The sequence below is a fragment of the Argentina anserina genome, chromosome 7, assembly GCF_933775445.1.
Source record: "Argentina anserina chromosome 7, drPotAnse1.1, whole genome shotgun sequence".
In the NCBI taxonomy this organism is placed as follows: domain Eukaryota; kingdom Viridiplantae; phylum Streptophyta; class Magnoliopsida; order Rosales; family Rosaceae; genus Argentina; species Argentina anserina.
In genome coordinates, this window is record NC_065878.1 from 2,906,035 (window position 1) to 2,925,571 (window position 19,537).

The 19,537-nt window shown below is 38.3% G+C and overlaps 1 protein-coding gene and 1 pseudogene across 1 annotated transcript; both read right to left on the reverse strand.

Annotated features, from left to right (window-relative positions):
• Nucleotides 1-151: 151 nt before the first annotated feature.
• Nucleotides 152-2,248, reverse strand: LOC126801800 (subtilisin-like protease SBT4.3; annotated as a pseudogene).
• A 695-nt stretch (nt 2,249-2,943) lies between these two features.
• LOC126801799 (pentatricopeptide repeat-containing protein At2g21090) lies at nt 2,944-5,012 on the reverse strand. Its single transcript, XM_050529261.1, has one exon. It carries the CDS (start codon nt 4,903-4,905, stop codon nt 3,076-3,078), a length of 1,830 nt encoding a protein of 609 aa, XP_050385218.1. The 5' UTR covers nt 4,906-5,012; the 3' UTR covers nt 2,944-3,075.
• Nucleotides 5,013-19,537: the final 14,525 nt, after the last annotated feature.

The following is a 19,537-nucleotide window of genomic DNA, read 5'->3' on the forward strand; positions in this document are numbered from 1 at the left end:
ATTATAATATTTTATTACAAGAGTTGAATTTAGATACTTTGGTCTCATTGCTGTTCAAGAATTTTAGAAGTTCGAAAAAAAGACCACTGTACAATAGAATCGGAAATTGCTTTGAGTATTGATTAATGCGCAAATGAATGAAATGATCATATCAGATTTTGCTATGGATGTCAATTGGACTTGTAACAGTATGAGTTCCATCAGACCATATGAGAGATGCAGACACATGTGGTTGTGAGTCATCTGACAATCCTGGTCCAACAATGGTCACATCAAATGGTTTTTCCTGATTCAAGGATTCGAAGGACAGAACTTCAGGCGCCACTTTGATGTCCACTTGAGTGTTGTTTCTGAGGATCGTTGCACTGTAAGTGGAGTTTGGAAGGCCTACATTTTTAACTACTCTGTGAAATTGCACAGTAAATGCTTGATTTGGTGGAACAACAGCTGCAAATGAAGGGTAATTGTGATCCTTTGGCGAGTCTCTGTCCGAGTGTGTAGGGCAAGTGCTGTTATCTCCTGATATAAGACTAACCATGCCGTCTCCCAACATAGAGCAGAGGAGCTTAATGTAATCTACCTTGGAAGCTTCATAAACCAGACCTGGGTTTAGAGCTTGGACAGGATTGATATGTCCAGCTCCATAAGCAAACTGCCCGGGGGAGTTGTTAGTAGCATTCATAGGCGAAACTGTAGTCATAAGAGAAGACTTGATGGCCGCTGGAGACCAGTCAGGGTGGAATGCTTTGACATATGCAGCTGCACCAGCCGTGTGTGGACAAGACATGGAGGTTCCAGTCAGTATACTATACTTTACATGCCACTTGTCTCCAGGACTGTCTGTAACTGAAGCAATAGGTGAAAAGGCAGCCAAAATAGTAACCCCTGGGGCGCTTATTTGAGTTATTTCTGGCTTGATTATTTCAGGTAGTATTAAATTTGGTCCTCGTGGAGAGAAAGAAGCAATAACCGGCGCAGCATCATCTCTTTCCGCTTCACTTTTTAATATGTTTGCTCGGGCATCTTCAGCGGACTTCATGTAGGACTTGATTGTGTTATACTCATGATCACTCAATAATGTTGCAGGTTGAGCTAGAATGATAGAATACGTAATCCAATCAGCCTTCAAAATTGAACCTACTACGCCAGCTTCGTAAGCCACATCAAGTCCAGAGATGTCATCACACAAGACAATTTTTCCCTTCACTAAATCACTATCCAGGCAGCCTGAGTGACATCCCTCCGCAGCCAACTCCGAGCATTTCCTTGAAGCTGCTTTTCCATATATCAATGGAAAACCTGTACCATTTAATGTGAAAGAAATTCAAGAATTCACTGATAATCCAACAAATGTGGTTCCATTTCCAAGAACAACCTTGTCAATGATTCGACGATCTGTGCTACTAGCTGCCACTGAGAGCAACCATGGTGCCACGCTTGTTACAGAACCAGTTCTAGGACCACTGTTGCCTGCAGAGTGTGTGGTTAGTATCCATTTCACCGTTGCATGGAAAGCACCAATTGCGATCACATCTTCCTGGAAAGGCAATTGAAACCTGCCTCCAATTGAAATTGTAATGATGTCAACACCGTCAGCTTTGGCATCATCAAATGCAGCCAAGACACCCTCTGAAGAGCACCCTACGATGGCATTACAGACTGAATACACAGCAATTCTCGCAGATGGAACTGCACCTCTGGCTGTGTCTTGTGCTAGTCCATAAAACCTCACATCCTCTACAACATTTCCTGCTGCTGTTGAAGCAGTGTGGGTTCCATGGCCTTCTTCATCTCTTGCAGACTGTGTTGATCTGTAAAACCGAGCTCCAATGATCTTGTTGCATGTGAAATTTACTCCACCTTTGCATGCACCTTTCCATTTTGTTGGGGCCGGACCAAATCCATCATCACTGAAGCTTTCTGATATTCCAATGTCAATAGCACCAATAATTATATCACTCTCGACTGTGGCATTTCGATGAGTTGTTTCATTCAGACCTATAAAGTCCCAAGACCTTCTTGTTTGAAGCTGGAAAGTTGTGCTAGGAAACACAGAAACTACTTCCTTCATCTTAGCAAGAGCTTGTCTTTCATTGTCAGTGAGCTTGGCAGCAAATCCATTGAAACTCCTTGTGTAACTTCTCGTCAAGAACTGTTCTTGGCAACTTTTTTTTAGCATACTAAGGTGGTGAGACAGTGGTGAGTAAGACTCAGTATCAGGAAGTGATCCCATGTATATAATATGGACCTGTGCATTTTCATCAATGGCTGTACAAATGAAAAAGCTTATGTTTAGCATGAGTATGGAGAATGCACAAGAAAATAGACGAGTTCGTTTTCTTAGCCATTTCTTGATAATTGATGGTCTGAAGCAGTACCCTTGTAGATAGTTTTATATAGGGGTAACGGAAACAAAGTGTCATCTCCATTATGCGTCCAGATTTTCTTTACTTGGGAGTGTCTCATTTCTATTAAGAGGTCCAGATTTATAGCCTAAAAGTCCTATATTTGGGTTCAGTAAATTAGTTGCTTTTGTTTTTGATTTCTTTTTTGGTGGGTTCTTTTCTTTGCTTTTATCAATCTAGTATATTGAATTGTACCTGAATCATGATCCTACAGTCCGACTTGACTAATTAAGATACTCCCCAAGTCTCCAAAGATGAACATTATTTTCCTTACAGTTAAATAGTTAATGTACTATGTACTAGTATCTGAATCCTGATTCATTTGCAGGTCTTTGAGAATAGCACGTATTTAAATTTTAATGCCTTGGTTAGTCTTAATTGGCTAGCTTTATCTATTACAAATGTCTATATTTTCACGAACTCAGATTAAGAAGACTGTCTCTGAACGACAATATACATTTATCTATTCATGAACTGTTAATCTTTGATATTCACAGTACAATCTGCTTCTTCTTTTTTCTTTCATTATTCGGAAACCATCACATGTATTTCATTCTGGAGGCTCGAAGAATTTGAGATTGTAGCTTAAGAAAATAATGTCACAAATTTTTTGAAAATCAAATGGAAAAATACTATCACTTGCTCTCCTTATCACCCTGCAAAGTAACTTCTAGTTCTTGGCGTTAGTTACTGTAGCGTCTTCTTCCATCTGGTCAGCTAATTGTTTCAAAACTGAGTATATTTCATCTTTCAATGGATGCAAACGGTCTGATACAGTGAAAGCATGCACTTGACTTTCAACTTCTAACCAACTAATTGCTCGCTCTTTCCTCACATGTCTCTCATCCATTAGTCGTCTTACCTTCTCTACCAGCTCCCATTTACCTTCTTCAGCATATATGCTTAAAAGCAACGCATAGGGAGCGGAAGACTCAAGTTCCAACTCAATAAGGTGTTCTGCCGCTCTTCTTCCCAGCTCCCTGTTTCCATGGATTCTACAAACGCCAAGTAATGCATTCCAAACTTGATCGCCAGCTTTACATGTCATATTTTCAAGCTGGTTCATCAACTCATCAAAACATCCGGCTCGACCCAAGAGATCAATTAAACAAGCATAATGTTCCTCACTAGGAACAATGCCATAAACATCAGTCATGGACTTGAAAAGCCTATGCCCTTCCTGCACAAGACCAGAATGACTACAAGCATTGAGAATGATGACAAAGGTGGTCGCAACCGGCTTTACACCTGAACTGACCATGTCTTCAAACATCTGCAATGCCTCTACACCATGCCCATGCTGCGCTAAGGCCGACATAGTTGTGTTCCATAACACGGTGTCTTGCTTATCACCCATGAGCTTGAATACCTGCCTTGCGGCCCCCAAATTACCACATTTGGAATACATATCTATTAGAGAACTCACAACAATCGTGTTGGGTCTTAAATGACTTCGTACTAGAGAGGCATGAATTTGTTTACCATGCTCCAACGAAGCTGTACTAGCACAAGCACAAAGGCAACTACTAAATGTAAATTGATCCGGCCTGATTTGAAGCCGCATCATCTCTGCAAACAATGCGAGCGCTTCATGCCCCAACCTGTTCCTAGCATACCCCGAAATCATAGATGTCCACGACACCGGGTTCTTCTCAGGCATCCGATCAAACAACTCACCAGCCAACTTCATATCACCCCATTTGGCATATCCTGAAACCAGCGTGGTCCAAGCATGAACATCCCTCACACCCATCTCATCAAACAACTTCCCCGCCTCTCCCATCTCCCCACATTTCGCATAAGCATCCACCAGCGAGCTAGAAAGCACCACATTTGACAAAAACCCAGCAACCAGAACCTGCCCATGAGCCTGCCTGACAACCCCCAACTCCTTCAACTTCACACAGACACTCACAACACCTGCAAAACTAAACTCATTAAACCCGACATTCGATCGCCTTAACTCCCTATAAAACCTCAAAGCCTCATCACAGTCCCCACTGTGGGCATACCCAATCACCATAGTATTCCACGACACGACGTCCCTCTCGGACATTTTCTCAAACAAGCTCCGGGCCTCCTTCAGATGTCTCATCTTGACATACCCAGACAGCATATGGTTCCACGAGTACAAATTCCTCACAGACATTTTATCAAACACCTTGCGTGCATCAACTTCGTCGCCGCATTTGAGGTACATCCCAATCAAATGGTTAGCTAACAACAAGGGCGGCCGCTTGAATCCAGTTAGCTTCAAATAGAAGTGAACCCATTTGCCTTGTCGGAGGGAGCGAGCGTCTCCACACTTCTGCAACAGCAGGGCTAGAGAGTTGGTGGGGAGGCGGATGCCTTTTCGGAACAAGAGGTCGAGGGAGGAGACGGCTTGGGAGAGATGGCCGTGGGAGACGAGGCTGAGGAAGGATTGGACGAGGCAGGAAGGCTTCTTGTTGGGGAGGCGGCGTTTGTTAGGTAGAGATGGTGGGGAGGAGAGAGAGGGCATTGCAGAGTGGAACCATGAGAGCCTTCATCCATCAGAGGTTGGGAATGGGTCCCCAGGGTTCAGCTCCGGCGAGCATTTCCGGTAACGGTAGGAGATCAATGAGGATGACACTTTGACAGTGATCCAATCTCTAGTATCATATACCCAATTGAAGTTGCACTTGCAGGTTACACCGTTACAGCAGCCACACAATGTACTTAGCATAAGAAAAAGAAAAAGAAAAAGAAATGTACCCTCTCAATCTACTGTATTACTATTTTTGTTTTTGTTTTTATTTTTAAGGCCATCAATTACAGCGGAATAGACATTACATACTCTATCGCTCTTATTTATCAACGGACGAGAAGTTGTAAAGACCACCATGGCAAATAGCTAGCCCGTAGCCCCGCACACCGCTAGAAATCGATGTCTATCCTATATAGCACAACCACCTCTGCTGCACCATCTCAATCGGCACTAATGTGCAAACTCCTTTAGATGACCCCCAAGAGCAATTCACTCTCTTATTGTATTAGCTCTCATAGTGAGATATTTGTTCGCTTCAAGAATTGCCCTCACAGTTTTCTAAAATTGACTGAAAATTTACAGAGATTATCTATACATTATTACTTAAGGACTAAACGGTAGATATGTCAAAGCTCGATCGAAAGTTGGTCTAAAATAAAAATCCATATGATAAGAATAAATAAGGATGTCCTTACTAGAAAGGATTGTAATCATAATTACATATAAGTAAATGTATATGTAAATACTATTGACTTCATTTTTCGTTTTGGCCATCTTACTTGTAAAACATATGTACAATAAATGTTTTGCTTTACCATAATGATCACTAGTAATGGGCGGCCGCGACTTTATACTCAAACCAAAAGTTTGAATGAAAAGTTTGATGAGTGAATGGTACTAATTATTGAACATGAAGCTAATAATTGGCAAACTGCTACATAATTAAGCATTGTGACTGTGAAAGAAGATGCCTCTTGTTTCATACTTAGACAACGAAAATGTTAGATAAGAATCCTGTTTTGATGGTATATTAAAAGTGGTACTACATTTCTCAAAAGGCAGGCCGAAAGTTCACATTTGTTCTTGCACTCTCAATAGTATCAACATATATTATTTTCCAATTAATTCAATAATAACATAATATTTGAAGCATTTCAACTGATCGCTTTACTGTAAAGTTAAATAGTCAAAAAAATGAATTAAGATTTTTATTAGAACCACACTCAAAATGAATATTCCACCATAAGCATTCAGAAAAGTTAAATCATTTTTCCAAATGATACGATTTAACATCAAGGAAGAAAAGACAATTCCAACTAATTATATGAAATCTAAACATCAAGGAGGAAAACAGATGTGTGCCCCCTATTCACTAACATGGAATTAGGTTAACACAACACTTGGCAGCCATATAACCCAAAGCCCAAAAGTTGAGCCCACACTAGGCCCAGTCCAATTGAAGGCCCACTACTCTAACTTTCGCAGCAAGGTCGCGCTTTTCTACGGCTTTGTGTATAAAAAGAAAACTAATTGAAATGCTAATTTGAGATTGACTAAAGTATGGACGAAATTGGAAAGAAGTTCAACATTTATGAAAAAGGGCGAAGAAAGTAATTGGTGAGAGAGAAGAACGGTGTCTGGGTTTTTAGAAAGCTAGTAATTGAAAGATGTGTGGTCTAGTAATTGAAATATGTTAGCAAAACCTGACAACAAAAGCCTCGTTTTCAAAAAAAAAAAACCCAAAAATTGAGCCCCAACCTAGCCCAACACTGTAGCAATTTCAGTTACTGTAGCTACTATTGCTAACTTGACCCACGCATAATATATAGTAATAAATATAGGATTGTAAGAGCAAGATAAATTGAAGTCTCGCTTGAGAAAAATTGAAACTTGCTGATGTAGTTTCAATGTATAATGCCAAATTTTATGAGCTACACTGGTGGAATAAAAGGGATTTTTCTAATTACCATGTATTCCAAGGGTTTGAGAGAGTGATTATTAATTTACCGAAACTATTTTGTTCTAAGAAAGCACCCAGTTTCGCCCTCCACACGAATCACCTCATCTATGCTCTTTGTTCCCTTAACAGGCCTCAGCTTCAAAGCGAGGCCTCATTCTCCGGACTGCTGCTTCACCGACCTAGGAACTCGATTGACCTCTCGTTGCCGTCAAGCCATCTTCGGGCGTTGCAGCGCCACCACTAAACCACCTAGCGTCGGCAACACTCTCTAAGTTTCGGTTTCTTCGATCGGCAACCGTGGAGGAAGGGCTGTGGTGACAAGCTTCAAACTTTGAAGTTTCTAGTCGCCAATTCAATAGCTTTTGGTTATGTCCTTTGGCATTCTGTGTGGGACTTTGAATCAGTGAGGAAGCTTTCTGGGTTCGGTTAATAGCCTGTCCTCAGTTTGGTAGCTTCTGCATCCTTCAATTTGCTGAAGGAAAGCCTTCTGCCATTTGGGAATTTGAAGGTTTCGGATGCGGCTTGGTGAGCCTTGAGTCAACTGGAAGCCTCCCTAAATTGGTTTGATCACACAACTTCAAGTTGTTGTATTCTGCTTTACTATGTCTCTCAATAAGGCTACTGCAATTTGGGTTTTTTCGAAGAGCTGGTGGCATCATCTCTAATCTTCACTTTCTTTGTCGTTCCTGGTGGAAGTGGCAGAGGTATGGCCTTTATTAATTTGCAGCGAAAACGTTCTAAGTGTGGTGGGGATATGACTTTTGATATGGAGGCTCTACGGGTGAAGAGCTTGATTCATCTATAACCAATCCTCCTCCTCCCTCTATGAGCTCGAGCTATGCAAGAAAACAGAAAAACCCAGTCGATCATTTCAGCAAGACTATGACTGAAGAGTTCATTTTCTGTGAGGAAGATTGCTGATACACCCAAGGGGTTCATGGTCAAAGTGTTTCGTTTTCGGCAAAAGTACACAATAAACTTGACTATGAATGGAACTGTGCAGTAGTGATCAAGCTGATGGGTAAGCCAAATTCTACAAACTCCTTTGATTTCATGCTTAGAGGTCTTAGACGTAAATGGAAAGTTAAGGGTGGATGTCAACTAATTGATTTACCTAATGGTTTATATTGTTAAGTTCAATTTGGAAGATGATATGAACTATGTCTTGTGCAATGGCCCTTGGATTTTAGCTGGTCAGACTTTAACTGTTAGGCACTGGAAACCAAATTTTGATCCTATGAAGGAAGTGATTGGTAAGATGGCTCTGTAGGTTAGAATTTGTGGTCTTCCTGTGAAATATTTCCAAAATTACACAGTTAATAGGATTGGGTTGGGAAAATCTTAGGGGATGTGGTTAGGGTTGACCCAATTACCATCAGCCAAGCTAGATGTCAGTTTGCAAGAGTTTGTTTTGAAATTGATCTCAACAAACCATTAAAACCTTTTGTGGAAGTAGAATCAGTTGTCTACAATGTCATTTATAAAGGTATCTCCCTAATGTGCTTTAGTGCGGTTGTTATGGGCATGCCAAGGATAAATGCCCCTCTGTGGTTCATATTCCTTGCTCTACAGATGCTGATGAGTCTAATTATGATGTCAATACTGCTAATGTAATGGATACAATAGAGAAGGAAGGTCCAGTCCTTGGTTTGTCTAATCCTTATGCTCAGAATTCAGTGATTAAAGAGAACATGGGTCCTTGGATGTTAATGAATTACAGAAATAAAAAGCAAAGTAATGAGAGTGTGTCAATGGTAAGAAAAACTCTAATAAGGGCTCTAGGTTCTCTGTGCTTCATGTTGAGGAAGATAATGCTCATGTTGAGTTGAGACCTTTGTAGACAATGCTAATATATCTGATGCTCCCCTATTGTGAAACTGTGGAATAATTTCCTGAACAAAGTGAACCTTCATTATAAGACCTCCCCTACTAAGAATAAGGCATGTTCTACCTCCAAGGATGCTGAAGGTAACCCTCTTTATGCTAACTTATCTAAAAGTATTTGTATTCCTATAGAAGATCTCTCTAATGTTGTTAGTGCTAGTGGTACTAAAATGGTGAGGTTTTATCAGAAGAAGAATAAACATTTCTCAAATACTATTACCAAGCAACAAACTGCTATTAAGAAGCTCCCATTTGATCCTGTTGGTAATGTTTTTAGTAATGAGATATCTGCTCTCTTTGGTCATTGCCCTCCTGAGAATGTTTTAACTAATACTAGTGAGATTTCTAAAGTGCAGAGTTCTGATAATATTGTTGACCAGATTTTTGCTGAAAATAGCAAGTTGTCTAATGTTGCTGATCTTCTTTCCCACTCTGGGGAAGATATGATTGATTCCTAGTTAGGTTTTCCCTCCCTTCTCTATTTCATCATTTTTAATAGATCATATTCTCTTCTGGAATGCTCGAGGAGCTGGGGTGAAAAGTTCAGGTCCTCTATCCAGGATCTTGTGAAGATGAACAAGGTAGACTTGCTTATTGTTTGTGAACCTCGAATCCAGTTCTCTGGTGCTAAGAAATGCTTACTCTCTCTTTGTTTTACTAACTTTGAAGGTATGGAAGCTAATGGATTTTCTGGTGGCAATTGGTTTTTGTGGAATAGAAACAAAATTACTATTGATATTGTTGATCCTAATTTCCAGTCTATTTCAGTTGAGATCTCTTGGAATGGCTCTCATACTTGGCTTTTGACGAGAATTTATGCTAGTCCCTGCAACACTTCTAGAAGTAGACTTTGGACTTCTCTTGATGATCTAATTAAGAAACACAATTTGCCTCGGATTTTGGTGGGTGATTTTAATGAACTTCTCTCTTTTTCTGATAAGATTGGTGGCTCTCAACATTGGGGGTATGCAAGATTGGGTCGTTAGGAATGGCTTGATTGACATGGACTACCAATGACCAGATTTCACTTGGACTAATAAGAGATTAGATAGAAGCTTTTGTTCTAGTGAATGGAGGCTCTTTTTTCCTGATGCTTGTGTCATCCACCTTGCTAGAATTTAATCAGATCACTGCCCTATATTAATCAAGCTGAAGCCTGATGCTAGGACTTCAAGACCTAATTCTCCTTTCAGGTTTCAAGCTATGTGGATGCAGCATGAAAGCTATATTGATAAGGTGACTCACACATGGAACAATTGTGGTGGTGATCTCTTCCAAAAAAAACTCAAGATTTGGCTTCTTCTATCAATATTTTGGAATAAAGAGGTCTTTGGTAATATTTTTAAACATAAAAGAACTCTTTTAGCAAGAATTTGTGGGATCCAGAAGTTTTTAGCTAGAGGTAATAATACTTTTCTTCACGTTCTTGAGAAGGAGTTAATTGCCAAGTATGAAAAAATTAGAGATGCTGAAGCTCTGTTTTGGAAGCATAAATCAAGGGACAAATGGTTAAAGGATGGTGATAGAAATATTAATTTCTTTCACCTAACTACTGTGGTTTGGAGGAGAAGAAATAAGATTGATGGCTTGTTTGACTTCTATGGTACTTGGTCTAATGATCCAACTGTGATGAAGAAAACTGTTGTGGATTTCTTTTCTAATCTTTTTGCGGCTGAATGTAGCTTGGATCTCAGGTTTCATATTCCTATTCTTTTTCCTAATACTTTTCCTGCAGAGTCACTTTTAATTGGCATAGATGTTTCTAGACAAGAAATTCATGGTGCCTTATTCAGAATTGGTAAGATGAAAGCTCCTGGAGCTGATAGGTTTCATGCTTTATTCTACCAACAGCACTGGCCCTTGTGTTCCTCTGAGATTATTAAAGTTGTTACCACTGTTTTTCATTCGGGTTCTATACCTCCCATTCTAAACCGTACTATTATCACTCTTGTCTCGAAAGTGCCAGCCCCTCAACATATGCACTTTTTTCGCCCTATTAGCCTATGTTGTACTATTTACAAGATTATCTCTAAGATCATTGTTGACAGAATTAGACCTATGTTGGAAATGGATTAGCCCTAATCAGGTTAGCTTTGTTCCAGGATGGCATATCTCTGACAACATTATGATTGCTCAGGAAATCTTATATAAATGCAGGAACTCTAAGGGTGCTAAAGGCTTCATTGCTTGGAAAATTGATCTTTCGAAAGCCTATGACAAACTTAGCTGGAGTTTCATTGAGCAAGTTCTTTATGAGGTCAAACTTCTGTGCAATATTATCAAGTTGATTATGAGTTGTACTACTTATGCTAGTTATCAAATTATCGTAAATAGTGAATCATCGGAGCCTTTTAAAAGGGGCAGGGGAATTAGGCAGGGGGACCCTCTCTCTCCCCTTATCTCTTTGTCCTTTGCATGGAAAAATTATCTCATCTTATTAGAACTATGGTTGTTTCCAAACATTGGCTCCCAATTCAGTCCTCTACAAATGGGCTTTTTGTCTCCCACTTATTCTTTGTAGATGATTTAATTCTCTTTACTGAGGCTAGCTGTGTTCAAGCTAAAGTGATGAAGCAATGTGTGGACCTCTATTGTGGTCTCTCGGGACAAACTATGAGCTTTGAGCAATCTATGGTGTTTGTATCTCTTAATGTCTCAGTTAGGACTGTTGAGGAAATAAGCAAGATTTGTGGCTCTCTGCTAACTGATGATCTAGGAACTTACCTTGGTATGCCTCTGCTTCATAAAAGAGTTAATAAGAACACATATGCTAGTATTGTTGACAAGGTTCAAGACAGGTTGGCTAGTTGGAAAAGTAAGACTCTTAATATGGTGGGAAGATTAACTTTGATTCAATCTGTTAATGCTTCCATTCCAATTTATGCAATGCAAAATGTTAAGCTTCCTATGTCAATTTGTGACAAGCTGGATAAACTCAATAGGGGTTTTCTATGGGGCGATACTGAGCAGAAAAAAAAAGTTCATCTTACTAATTGAGATACAGTCTGCAGGCCTAAATGCTACGGTGGCTTGGGGATTAAAAAGTCAGCTAATATGAACATGGTCATGCTTGCTAAAGCTAGTTGGAGAGTTGTCTAGAAAGACTAAGGGTTTTGGAGCGAGATTTATATGAGGAAGTATCTGCATTCTGGTTCTCTCCTGCAAAATTCTTATAAAAAGCCTGCTCAGTGCTCAAGCACTTGGTCTGGTATTGTGTATAGGGCTAATTTACTGCGAAAAGGGCTTACCTGGAGAGTTGGCAATGGTTTTCATACTAAATTTTGGACTAATAATTGAGCTCATTTTGGTATCTTTCTCAACCATGCTATTAATCATGATATTGTCAATACTAACTCTGTTGTGAATGAATTTTGGATTGATGGTAGCTTGAATATGATCATGCTTGGTGAAATCTTCCTCAAGAAATAATTGCTCAAGTGTTATCTGTTTCTATTACTGAATGTGATATTCCTGATCAAGTTATACAGAGATAGACTTCTTCTGGAATTTTCTCTGTAAAATCTGCTTATAATGTGCTATGTGATGAACATGGCTTCCAAAAATATGTTTGGATGAAGATTTGGTCCCTTCCTTACCTCTAAAGATTAAAATATTCTTATGGACTTTTGTTTCAAGCAAATTGTTAACTAATGAGCAGAGGTTTCGAATGAAGCTTGCCTCCAATCCTCACTGTAAATTCTGCACTAATACCCCAGAAACAATGATTCACCTCTTCAGGGACTGTCCTAAGTCTAAATATGTTTGGCAAAATTTTAAGATTCACCTGAATATCTTTGCTACCTTTGTTCTGAGTTGGGAAAATTGGATCTATGCTAATTTGCTTCAGAAATGGTACTATATGAATAATATCAGTTGGAATATCTTCTTCATATACTGTTGTTGGTTCATATGGAAATGGAGGTGCAAATCAATATTTGATAGCTCCTTCAAGTATCCTTTTAATATTTCTGAAGTTGTGTTTGGTTATGCTGATGAATGGGCTAAAGCTAATGCTAAGTTTGATACAAACTTGTCTAAACATGTGGAGATGCTATATTGGATTAAACCAGCTGTTGGAAATTTTAAACTGAATGTTGATGGCTCTAGGATGAATAATGGAAATATTGGAGTAGGGATTGTGCTTAGGGATGAGGTTGGCTGTTGGCAAGGTGGGTTTATGGTGAACATTAGGACTGGGAAGGTCCTGCAAGCTGAGGCTTGGGGCTTGTTCCATTGTCTATACCTAGCTCGTAGCTTAAAGATTCCAACACTAGAAGTTGAGTCTGATTCTTTAGTGCTAATCAATCTCCTTCAACATGATAATGTTGATTTGCATCCACTTAGGACCTTGATAATGAACTGCAAAAGCTTGATATGTGCTTTTGACTTTATTAATGTGAAGCATGTCCACATAGAGAGGAATATGGTAATTGATATCCTTGCTAAGCATAGTACCTCTAATGATAGAGGAATGTGTATCTTACATGACCCTCCCACGCTGGTTTATGCTGCTCTATTGGATGACATTGTTGGTCTTTCTAGAATTAGGGAGTTTATGACTTGTAACTCTGGCTAGTTTCTTTGTTATTTTCTTTTGCTTGGGCTAATGGCCCCATTTGTATCACACAAAAATTGAAACTTGCTTTTGGAGCTGAAAAGACGGAAGCCTTTGTATTGCGGACTTGGGGGTTGTAGAATTTGAGAAGCGGGTGGAAGTGAAGTATAATGGTTAGAATTTCTTTATTTGAAAGGTCTTCCACATTATGAAGATACTAGAATGAGTAGAATCCAATCAACCTTGTGACTAAGTAAAAACACACCGGTTCATGGAGCATTCAATATGGAAAGCTAATATCTAAGACGGTTCCATAACTTATACTATCAACAAAATCAACTTTCAAAACACAAACGAGTTAATCCTGGCGTCAAATAAAATAGGGGAAAATGCTCATGAGCCTCGAAAGTAATTCCCATTGGATACCAAGGGTTTACTAAAGTTAAGGATAGGGATGTGAGAGTTTTGCATCGTCGCAAAACTGGTATTAGGGGAATCCCAAATTCTAGCTATTACCACTGCAATAATCTTTTTGAAAGAACACCCATATCATATCAACTAAAATAATACAAGTAACAATAGCTAGGATGGAAAACCTTTCCACCATAAACTGCATCTGCAGTTCAAAAAAAAAACTGCATCTGCAGTTCAAAAAAAACTGCATCTGAACTTTATCATATACATCTATCTATCTACCCATTTTCTAATAATAAGCATGAAGGAAATAATTGAATGTAAACCATCAGCAATGCAACAGTGAGTTCTCCATCAGTTCGTAGTAAATGAGTGTGCCACATATCCACTTTCTAAATATGAATCCTCAACTAAACCTTGTTCAATCAGATCACAGTGACAGAATTCAGCGCAACAATTCATGAATTTATACACACACACACATTCATATATACATCTAGTTTGTAGTCAGCAACTGACTACATATCATCTATAGTATAAGATGCCTTGTCCATAAACATGAACAAGAGCCAAGTAGATGTCAACAATTGGTTTAATCCCATCAACTAACACGATCTTGAAAGTAAGCAAGCGTACTCAGCTACAAGCACAAGTATGAGGTTGGTTGCAGTTTCACATAAGCATGTACAATTTACCATAAGTTTGGCATCACATTGTTTCATAGTAGAAACATTTCAAAGCCTAAACATGAAAAAATAAAGACATAAAAGAAACTCAGCTATAATATGGGATAGTAATTTGGTTTGATATCATGCCCATATTATAGTTGTCACAATTGCATATGGGAAACTCTACATCAATCAAATAACAGCAAAAATTGTCGAGTGTGGAACATTAAGCATGAAAGCACTGAATCAAGCATTCAAGTTGCAAAAATATTGCAACTAGTAACTGAGTTTCACTTATAAGTTTGGCTACTCATTGTTTCGTATTAGAAACATTTCAAAGGCTAGACATGCAATATGAAGACGTAAAAGAAACTCAGCTAAAATATGTATATATATATATATATTAAACCAAACTATAATGAAGTCACAATTGTATATGAAACTCTATTGAATCAATCAACAACAAGAATTGTTTACTATGAAACATTAAGCATACAACCACTGAATCAAGCATTCAAGATGCAAAATATTGCAAATACTATCTGAGTTTCACTATGTGCACCTATATACAAACAAAAACAAAGCAAACTTGGTTTTAAGTTTTCAACTATTCGCAGAAAACAAAGTGAGCAAGTTAAACATGTAATACACTCCTAGAAGACTTGCATGAAAGCATTGAATCAAGCATTCAAGCTGCAAAAATATTACAACTATAGTAACTGAGTTTCACTTACAAGTTTGGCATCTCATTGTTTCATATTAGAAACATTTCAAAACCTAAACATGTAAAAATGAAGACGTAAAAGAAACTCAACTATAATATGGACAGATAACAAATCAAACTAATATAATGCAGTCACAGTTGTATCTGGACAACTCTCCAATAATCAAACAACAACAAGAATTGTTAACTATGGTACATTAAGCATAAAAGCGCTAGTTGCAAAATATAGCAACGTACTACTACCTGAGTTTCACTTAAATGCACCTATTTACAAACAAAAACAAAGCAAACTAGGTTTCAAGTTTTCAACTATTCGGGGAAAACAAACAAGCAAGTTGAACATGTAATAGACTTCGAGGAGCCTTAATTCAGAAACAATATAATTCACAGACTAAAATGCATTAAATTTGGCAAAAAGCCACCTGATCCTACTCCCCGGATTTAAGTTATCAACTTTCTATTGTCAAAAGGTTATTACCCTCAGATATGTTTCACTCAGTATAAGGTTACAGAAGAAATACACACAGTAAAGACTTCTCTATCAGACTTCTTCTCAAGACCAAATATAACAATTAACAATCTATTTTTTTCAAAAGAAGCATGAAACTTATTCTCACACCCATTAACATTTAGCCCATGCATGCTTTCTAACTTCAACATACCTAAGGGACTTTTAAGGGACAAACCGAACAACAACAAAAAATAAACCACCCTTTTCTAAGGAATTACAAACAACTCCCCCCCCCCAACACTATCATTCTCTTTAGCTCCAATCCACTCCCCCGAAAAATCTTCTTTCAGCCTTTTTGTGGATCTAGCATAGGATGAGAAGACAATATCATCTCTAATGCAGTTTACAAACTACTTGAAGATACAAAGAAATTATTTCTTTGATCATTAAAGGTCAAACATATTATTTAGTATGATGCAAATATGTAAGAGAAGTGATTGCTTATGATGCTAGCTATATAAGCAAACAGCATGCAAGCTATCAGAATTTTTTCCAACGTCTGACCCCATTGCGCTGGAAATTTGCATTTCCATATTTCAAGATATAGTTCTCCAACATTATGAACATAGTATCATCCAAACAACCTTGTGCCTGAGAAACACAATGATTCAAGAAGGATAAAACATTGATGTCTAGTTTTAAGCCATTGTTATAGTATCAACAACATGAAATTTCAAAGGACAGAAACTAGATAGTCTTGGCATTCTCAAAAAATTAGATATAACAAACCTATGCTCTGGGCCTGCAGTTAGGTTTATGGCTGTCAGAGTAAACGTTTACAAGTCCTTACTCAATATGTAGCCTCTAGTAGACCAAACAAAAACTAGGCCTTTAATAGATAAATCTTTTAGCTTGAGTATTGCTAAACAATAAATATATCCTCGAACCCTTCATACTTACAAGTATTAATGCAATAGAATCCCGATTGAAACCCAAAACAGTAGCTCAGTGACACCCATCAAATTAGTATTAACAATTTATTCTCTCACCTCATATGAGAATTGGATAGAGAAATATAGAAACCTCATCACTGACTATATAACTAAATGCAGGAGAATTTAAAAGACTGAACCATTTCACAGAAGTAAGAAAAAGGAAAAGGCAATATGCTGTAGCTAGGAATGAAGCCTAACTCCGAGCAAAATCACTCGAGCCTCAATGAGTTAATTGTTGGACCTCAAGTTGGGTCACCAAGAGCCAATCTAATTAACATGGACTTGCACGCCAATTATCTCAGCAATTTTCCCAACACTATTGCATCCATCCCGATTGCTTGAAAGATGTCATTCCAAGGAATCTAATTTTTCCAGATTGCTTATAACAATCCCTCAAAAATTGAGAAACTCATGACAAAAGAAATCCCTCAGATAATGTTACTTTTTCATCATTGGGATATGCATAACAAACATCACGTATCTCTAAAACTTACAAAAAAAACTGTAAATTTATTTTCTATCGAACAGACAAATTGCAGGCTGAGTAGAATGTATATTTCTTAACTAAAATTATATCACAGATTCATAAGTATGTCACAGACAACAGATTTCATCTACCATATGGTAAACCATTGAAGTGATAGTGAAACAAGTAAGCCACTTCTTACTTGGTAGACAACATTACTGCATCAATGAGTTAATCTTTGGAATCTCAAGTTGGGTAAAAAATCACTCAAGTGGTGAAATTCAAGCGGTGGTAACATGTTTGCATAATGCAATATATCTCATTGGCAATCTTTTAGGGACCATGTCTGATAAGTATATTCGGAATTTTTAGATCCCTTATTTGGATGGGACCTATTGGCAAGCTTGACACAATTTCTATATGGTAACAACCAGAAATTGCAAGACTGATGAAGAAAAATAAATCCCTCAGATTCCGGCCTCGACAACTTACCATCATAAATGTTTATGTTGATGTTTCCATCAAATTCAAAATATCATGTAAATGTACCCTATGAGGCAAATACAAAGCACCAGATTCATTACATCATGTAAAAATATTCACTTCTAAGCTGAGAAAAAGCGAAGGGTCTAATGTAGATCAAATGCCAAAGGTATTCCCTAAAATTCATTATATCAAATGCACTCTATATGCAGATCAACACAAAGCAAATACACTTCAATTCATTATATCAATCATGTCACCGTATTCTCTTCCAAGCAGAGACAAGCCAAGAGTCTGATCTAGATTGATGATAATATGGCATCTGTACTCCCTCAAATTTAATATATAACGTAAAGGAACTCTCTATGAGGCAGACACAAAGCAAAGACACCTCAAATTCATTATATAAGGTAAATATATTCTCCTATAATCTCCTTACTGACCATTTGTTCATAGGTACCAGGAGCCCTCTTTCGAAGTTCAATTGTAACATATGAAGAGATGAGCAAATTCAAAGGTAGAGAATGCAATATAAGTATGATATTTATAGCTTGAGTAAAATGTGACCAGCTTGGTAACCAAAATGAACTCTCGTCTATGAAACAAATGATATATCTTTACTCACGCCTCAAAACAAACTCATTGTAAGTACCACGGTGCTTTCGCACAATAAAATCAAAAGGGAGTTTAGTTCTTAACTAAGGTACCTGAGTAAAGAGATACATCAAAAGAGGGCAATGGCCAGAGGCATCCTTGGCATGATTGAAAACCTTGTGCTTTGCAACCTCCGACAACTATCACAAACCCATATGTCTACTCTTTCTTTACAAGGCAACACTGACTAGTTTGTAACCACAATGCTTTAAACATAAGCAGGAAGGCCACAGTTTCAGTAGTATCCCCAACACTACTACATCAATGAGTTTGTTGTTGGACTTGAACCTCAAGTTGGGCAAAATTTCACTTGAGGGTTCTTAGAAAGGCAACATGTTTTCTGCTTGCTTTAAAACTTAGAGGCAACCTTTTAGGCACCAATTCCGACTAAATCTTGTCATACCTTCCAAAGGCAACTTTTCAGGGACCAATTCCGACTAAGTCTCTTTAAAACTTCCGAAAGAGAACCCTTATTCTGATGGGATCAAATAAAAACCTTGACAAAATTGTTACTTGATAACAATAATTAATTGCGGGACAGATGACAGAAGAAACCCCTCAAGATTGGAATGAAACCCAATCCAAAAATGGTTCCTCAACCCCAAGAAAAGAGGGAGCACCAATATTTTGAATTAAGATTTCAACCACCTCTGTAAATCGAAGGGTCAAATCGAGGCATACCATTGAACATCTAAAACCGATACCATCCGAAACTCACCGGCCACTGCCGCGAATATAAATCTGAAATTGAATCAAGGAAAACAATACTTAAAACCCTACGAATCAAACTGAAGAGAATCAAAGATCTGAGAGATTTCAATTGAATTGTAAACACAAATAACCAAAACTAAGGGAATCGAACGAGAGAGAAAGAAAGGGGAAAAGGCTTTGACAATTCGTACCTTGTGTGGAGGTGAACCAGAGGAACAGCGAACCACGGCGGCGGTCGGCGAGACCGGAGCGGCTCTGGAAAACCCAAACAATTTTGGATTTCAAACTCAGAGAGAGAGAGAGAGAGAGAGAATGGAAATTCAAAATTGAAATGAGACAATGAGAGAGAGGCTGAGAATTTATCTATACGGTAACGGCTTACCCACGACGTAATGCTTCCTTTGGGGTCCAAGTCTCTATTTGCCAATGAAATTGCGACACCTGTCTCTCTGATTAACAGTTTCGAAACTCTGTTAGGTCCTTCATCTAATTGAAACCGTTGTGTATTCAAAGAGCAAGTGTCAACCAAAGTGTTAATCGATCTCATCTATTAATTTGAATCCTAATGACTTTGAGAAGCTGCTAACTTATAAAGCACGCACTGCCGGACACGGATACGCGTGGATACGCACCAATTTATAATAAAAGTGAAAGTGCTTAT

Excerpts from the sequence above, each read along its gene's own strand:
- LOC126801799 (XM_050529261.1), bottom strand. The coding sequence starts at position 4,905 with ATGCCCTCTCTCTCCTCCCCACCATCTCTACCTAACAAACGCCGCCTC.